We start from the raw sequence: 6,000 nt of genomic DNA on the forward strand, positions 1-6,000 counted from the left end.
CCCCTAAGAGTGCTCGCCCCACACCCTGGCCCCACTGGATTTTGCCTGGTTTTGCCGATCCGACCAGCAGAAAATGGCTTCTAGTTTTCATTCAAATATTGCTGTTAGTAAGGTTGAGCATCTTTTTGTATGTGTTTTAATTCTTACCTATGTGTTAGGATGTTTTGTATTCTTTGTTCATTTTTCCAATTCCTTTTCTTTCGAGACTGGAGAAATGAAGGCAGAGATCACCAAACTACACAAAAAGCTGTTTGAACAAGAAAAGAAGTTGCAAAACTCTGTGAAGCTTTTGCAGCTGAGCAAGCACCAGGAAAAAATCATCTTTGATCAGTGTAAGTAAGCGGTTGGGGGCGGGCCGCTGTGTCTGACCACTTCATGCCTCTGAGGACTAAAAACCCCATCTGGACACCCACTTGGGATTCCAGATCACCTGTCATCATGCCTCCTATTTATGGGTTTCCTTTCATACTTCGTCCTTTCTGACCCGCGCAGACAAATAAATTCACTTAACAGACCTCAGTGGAGAGGCCACGTGCTGCCAGCGACTGTCATCTCTTTGAGGAGACAGGTGCATGGCGTGTGCTTTGATAGGAACGTGTGTGGGGTAGGGCCTTAGGCAGCACCGAGAGGGGAGTGGGGAGGGCGTCATTCTGTCCTGGAACGTCGGCTTCTTGGACACACAGACAGCTAAGCTGAGTCTGCAGGAAGGAGCAGGTGTGGGTCAGATGGAAAGGGGGCAGCGTGGACAAAGGCGGAGTGGTAAGAAAGAAGGTTTTGGATGTGCGAAGCCTGCGCCAGTTCACGTGGCTGGAGTAAGACTGCAAGTGGTCGGTTGAGGCTGGAAGGGTCTCTCGGACTGGGACTGCGTCGTGAGAGGCCTCAGGGCGCGGACCCCGGGCAGGTCTCCTGCAGGGCAGGGCGCGGACCCCGGGCAGGTCTCCTGCAGGGCAGGGCGCGGACCCGTTGCTGCGTGTGCGGGAAAGGCTTGCTGGTGACTGCTGCCCTGCTCGGGGCAGGCCAGAAGGAGGGCCTCGACCGGGCCGTGAAGATCCAGGGGGAGGGGGGTGGTTTTGAGAACTACTTCTCAGGGCAGATATAGAAACTCAGGCTGAATAGCATTTGTAACGTCACTGCTTGTCCTGATCCAGGAGCTTCGGAGATGGTGGGGAACAGCTCCCTGTCCCCAGGAGAACCCCACAGCACGGGTGCACCGCCGAGTTTCTGCCGGTGCCTGTGGGCATCACAGCCCTGGCCCAGCCTCGCTGTCTGCCTGTCCTTGTCCCTGTTCTGGGAGGGCGGCTGACCGGTTCTTTCCTCTGGAGTCACCCACCCGCTCCGTGCCGTGCTCTTCTCCAAGGCCAGCGTCGCTGGGGCATTTCTGAGAAGCACAGAACATAGATTGTTGTCGGGTAGGAGTTCTTAGCTACCCCCCAAGGAGCCTTCTGAAACAGACTCCGTGAGACTGGCAGAGTTGGAAGTGCGGGAGAAAGATGCTCAGTCGTGGGGCAGGTGCTAACTTTGTGCCAGGCTCTGGGCACAGAGGTGAACGAGACAGTTCCTGCCAGCAGAGAGCTTTGGCTTAATGGGGCAGAAGCAAAAGTTAGCTGCAGGGCAGCGTGTCCCCAGCGGCCTCAGGTGGTTCAGGGCTCTGGACTGATGGGGTCTTGAGGGATGCGTAGGAGTTAGAGAAGGGGTAGGGACAGGATTATGGCAGGTGGCCTCAAGGGTGGGAACTCAGTATTCAGGAACATACTTAGGATATGCCAAGGGATTTGCTCTGAGGGACAAAGCGAAAGAGCTGAGTAGGGGCCGGGTCCCAAGGGGCCTGTGGACGGACTCAAGAATGAGTGGCAGGAGTCAATGTGGTCCATGGAGTCTTAGAAAGAAGGTCCTTGTGGCTGAGCCGTGGGCGGGGGGGGCGGTGGGCAGGAGGCAGACCTCTTTGGGGGCTATGGCGGTCCCCCTGATGACAGCAGGGAGGCCTGGCAGGGCTGCGGCAGGGCCATGGAGGGGAGGGGATGGTTTTGGCAGATTGTCAGGAGGCAACCCTGGCCGAGTGGTGGCTGTCGCGGGGTTCTGGCCTGGGCTTCCCGTCACACATAGAGTAAAAGCACAGTGCCAGTCGTGGTCATGTGTGAGGCAGCTGTGGAGCACTCGGGTAAGACCCCCGGGGCAGCAGGGGTGGGAGGTGGCGATTTTGCGCAGCCCCCTGTCCAGGGATGGTAGGACTCTGCAGTGGCATCTCTCCGTGGCAGCCCCGAATAGTCACAGGGCTCATGAAATTCACCCTGCTTGCTGGTGAGGAGATTTTGGAAGTGGGCAGTAGGTTCAGATGGGCAAGTTACTATGGTCGATCCAGCCCCTGAGCCCCACGTCAGTGATCCTGGAGTCATTACTGAGCACGGTTCCGATTTCTGCACCCCTGTGTGACCTGGAATAAATGACTTTAACTCCTTGAGCTTCTAATTCCTCATCTCTAACCAGAGACAGTAATTCCAAAGGACTCGGGTTGGCCAGACAGGCCTGGGCTCTAATCACAACTTAGTAAGGAGTGTCTCCGTTTCCTTATCTGTAAAATGGGATGGTGATGATACCTCAACTTTATTGTACTTTTTTCAGGAACAGAGCACATGCTCAACAAACGCTAGTTCTCTGCCTCCTTTTTCCCATGAGTTCAGACTGGATTCTATGAGTACAGGTGGCAGACCATTAATAGAAAAACCACAGATGTCTCATACCACTGCGCCCGCTGAAGCGGTGTCACTGATCTCTGTGTCTGCAGGGCTCGGCTCAGAGCCGGGTGAGGGGTTTCCCAAGGTGGTCCAGCTGGTGGCCAACCCTGGCCTGTGGTGCCTCCGGTTCCAGGCTGTGGAACTAGCTCCTCCCAGTGAGTCAGGTCCTTGGAGAGTCCCCGAACCTGCCAGTCTCAGGTCTGCTCCTGGCTCTGAAGGACGAAGCAGAAGTCGGTGTAGGGTCCCCTCCTCTGCTCCCCCCCCCGCCCCCCATGGTGACCAGGAAGAGCGAGGGCCCGGGCTGTTCTTGACTAAGCTGAATACCTCGTCTGCTCCCAGAGTCTGCAGGGAAAAGGAGGGAAAGCTGTCACGGGGAGACCCAAGGGCCCCTGCCATTTCCTTGTCACGTGACCTGGAACCACGGCCTCACCTCCAGCCTCTGACCTAGGGATGCCGCCCAGACAGGCTTGGGGGGTATTCACTAAGGTCACAATCGGCAAGCTGCCTGTCACGAGCTAGACACCGAAGCTGGTGGCTTCCTTGTCAGCCCTCTGCTGAGGTGGGAAGAACCCTGCGTGGAGTTGGACAGTCCTGGGTTCAAGTTATGCCTCAGCACTGGGCAAGCCCGGATTTGGGACGAGCTTGTTACTACTGTGTCTCTCGGGCTTCTCCTGGCAGCAGGGATTTTCGGGCTCTGGAAGGTGAGCAGTACTGTCCAGATGTGAGGCCCTTTCACACTTGGGGCAGGTGAGCCCTCGTTCTTCATTGGAGTTTTGTGCTTTTGGTACTTCTGGTGCCCTTTCAGTATGATTTTAAACCTCTACACCTGGGGTACCTAATCTTTTCTGGGTCACAGGCCCTTTGGCAAGTCTCAGGAGGAGTAGGAGTTCTTTCCAGAAGAACGCATCCACCCAGATACACGCAAAGATTTGCACATAGTTGCCAGGGATTTAGGACCCCTCCTAAAGCATAACCCTGGACCCAGGTGCAGAGCTCCTGCCCCTGTGGCATGGGGGTGGAGGGCACAGAGAGACAGTGGGCACCTCTGAAATTGAGTTTGGCCAGTTAAAAACAGCCCACACTGGCTGTCTCCCCGCCCTCCACCCCCCCCCCGGGTATCACAGATTGCAAACAGACTTTGTTACTTCGATGGAAATATTTTGTGAGGCAAGAAATAAATATTTTCCCAAGGCCACCACATGGCTCCTCTTCTGAAGGAGGCACTGGGGAGTTGGGCCGTGTGTGCATTGATAGGAAGTCTGTTTCATCCTTGGGCACCATTGGCCAAAGGCCCAGTTCCAGAAGCCTTGACTCTGTCTTCCCCAGGGAGTAAGCGGATTCCATGATCCTCACCGAGGCATGTTTAGAACGGACCCCTGATCGGGCCAGAAATCTCTTCAGTGGTGGCATTCCCACCGCTGCTGGTGTTTGTGTTGGACAAGAAAAGGATTCAGGGAGGAAGCGGCCTCACTCAACAGTTGCTGCCCTGAAAGGCCGGCACCCTGCTTCCTCCTGGGGCTTCTGATTGACTGAGCATCTGCCCTGCACACAGCTTAGAGCATCTGATCAGTGGGACCTCTGGAATCGTCCCATCCAGGGAATCATGTCATGTTCTTTTCCCAGCCAAAGACATCTAAGGAGAAAAAAATGCCCAGAGTTCATGCTTTGCCCCAATTGATTTGAACGCCTGCTCTGAGGGTAAAAATTGACTTTGCAGAACTGCCTGTGACCCTTGCCTTGGGCCTTGGCACATGGGCTTGCTTGGGGTTGGGCACACCCCCTTCCCAGAGCTGTGCCTCAGGAGGGCCTAGGAGACCAAAGTGTGTGGGTGCTAGTCAGGCACAGGCCTCTCCCCTGCCCTGCACCATTGCCCTTCGGACCCATAGAGGTGAGCCTTAGGGGTGCCTGGGCATCCGCGGGCTTTGCTGAGCCTGAAACATGGGCTGGTATCGCTGTGAGGTTGTGGCTTAGCATGACCTCGAAGAGGTGACTCTGGTCCACCATGGATTCTTCGATCTTGGGGTGTGTGATGGGCAGCTGGAGCCTTCCACACCTCTCTCGGGTCTGGATGCTTCTGGCTTGTCCACATGTCTGCCTGACCCATTTGGGCTTCAGGGGGCGCTTCCTCCCAGCAGCCAGCTTTTACACTGTCTCCCCGAGCGTCTGTGTCTAACGATCCCATTCTTTCTTTCTTCTCAGTGGTCGTAACCCACAAAATCCTTCGGAAGGCCAGAGGAAACCTGGAGGTAATGCCCCTTTGAGTTCTGTTATTGGAAGCCCATTTGGGGCATGGGGAATGGGCGCAGGGCAGGAAGTGACTTCTTTTGAAAAACGAAGCTGAAGGTGAAAGCAAGACGCACGTCTTCCACAAACAATTGCATTTTTCCACCAACAGCACATAAAGAATTTCGTTTTGTTATGGCATGGTTTCAGGGCTTGTTCTAATTATTACACTTGTTGGCTATTTTTCCGAGTGAGAAATACAGCAAACAGTGCCTGCCGCATAGTAGGCATTGGATAAACATCTCTAGAATGAATGAATACAATAGGATCTCATCTTCACTGGGTTCTGTAAATATTTACTGAGTAAACAGTGTGTCCCTGAAAGTAGTTTCAGCGTAACAATTTTGCCTACTTCGGAAGCCCTCCATGGGACCTAAAATTCTCCTTTTCTCCCTCCCTTTTCCTAGCTTAGGCCCGGGGGTGCCCATCCAGGAACATCCAGTCCCAGCCGACCAGGCTCCTGAGGAGAACCTTCCAGCCAATAAAGCTTGTGGTTCCCACTGAGCTCCCACTGTGGCTTTGTTACAAGTGTGATTTTGATTTATTGAGGGAAGAAAAGGACTGTCTGGCTGAAAGAAATCTGCTTTCCCCTTTATGTCTTCTCTCCTAAAGTCGGTTTAAGGGTTGTCGTCAGACAGCGTTTGGGTGCCCGGCAGTGAGGCTTCTAACAGGCCCCAAGCTCTCGGGCGCTCGGGCGCTGTGGCGTCATTGCTGAACACACGGCGGCCTTCGTGGCCACCTTAGATTTGCTTCGTGCTCAGCCAGCTCCGCGGTGGGAGGCTCCTCACTGAACGATTCATGTCAACTTGGTGATTCAGTTACTTCGTGCGGAGCCTGGAAGCCCAGGTCCTGAACTCCACAGCGGGACAGGCCAGGGTCTTGGGGGTGGGACGGCCCTCGGATACCTCCCAAGGTCTCTGCTAAGGTCACTCAGGTTGTCCAGAGAGGAATGACAACGTGAGGTGTGGCCGGGCCCTGGTGCCTG

General features: G+C 54.9%; 1 protein-coding gene across 1 annotated transcript in view; it reads left to right on the forward strand.

Moving 5' to 3' along the window:
- CDK5RAP2 (CDK5 regulatory subunit associated protein 2) overlaps positions 1–5,516 on the forward strand; it is a 176,367-nt gene extending 170,851 nt beyond the window's left edge. Inside the window, 3 exon segments of the mRNA XM_035723765.1 lie at positions 206–332; positions 4,932–4,978; positions 5,423–5,516. Of these exon segments, the coding sequence (XP_035579658.1) occupies positions 206–332; positions 4,932–4,978; positions 5,423–5,479 (231 nt within the window). The 3' untranslated portion in view covers positions 5,480–5,516.
- Positions 5,517–6,000: the final 484 nt, after the last annotated feature.

Source organism: Zalophus californianus, chromosome 13, assembly GCF_009762305.2.
Source record: "Zalophus californianus isolate mZalCal1 chromosome 13, mZalCal1.pri.v2, whole genome shotgun sequence".
Classification (NCBI taxonomy): Eukaryota; Metazoa; Chordata; class Mammalia; order Carnivora; family Otariidae; genus Zalophus; species Zalophus californianus.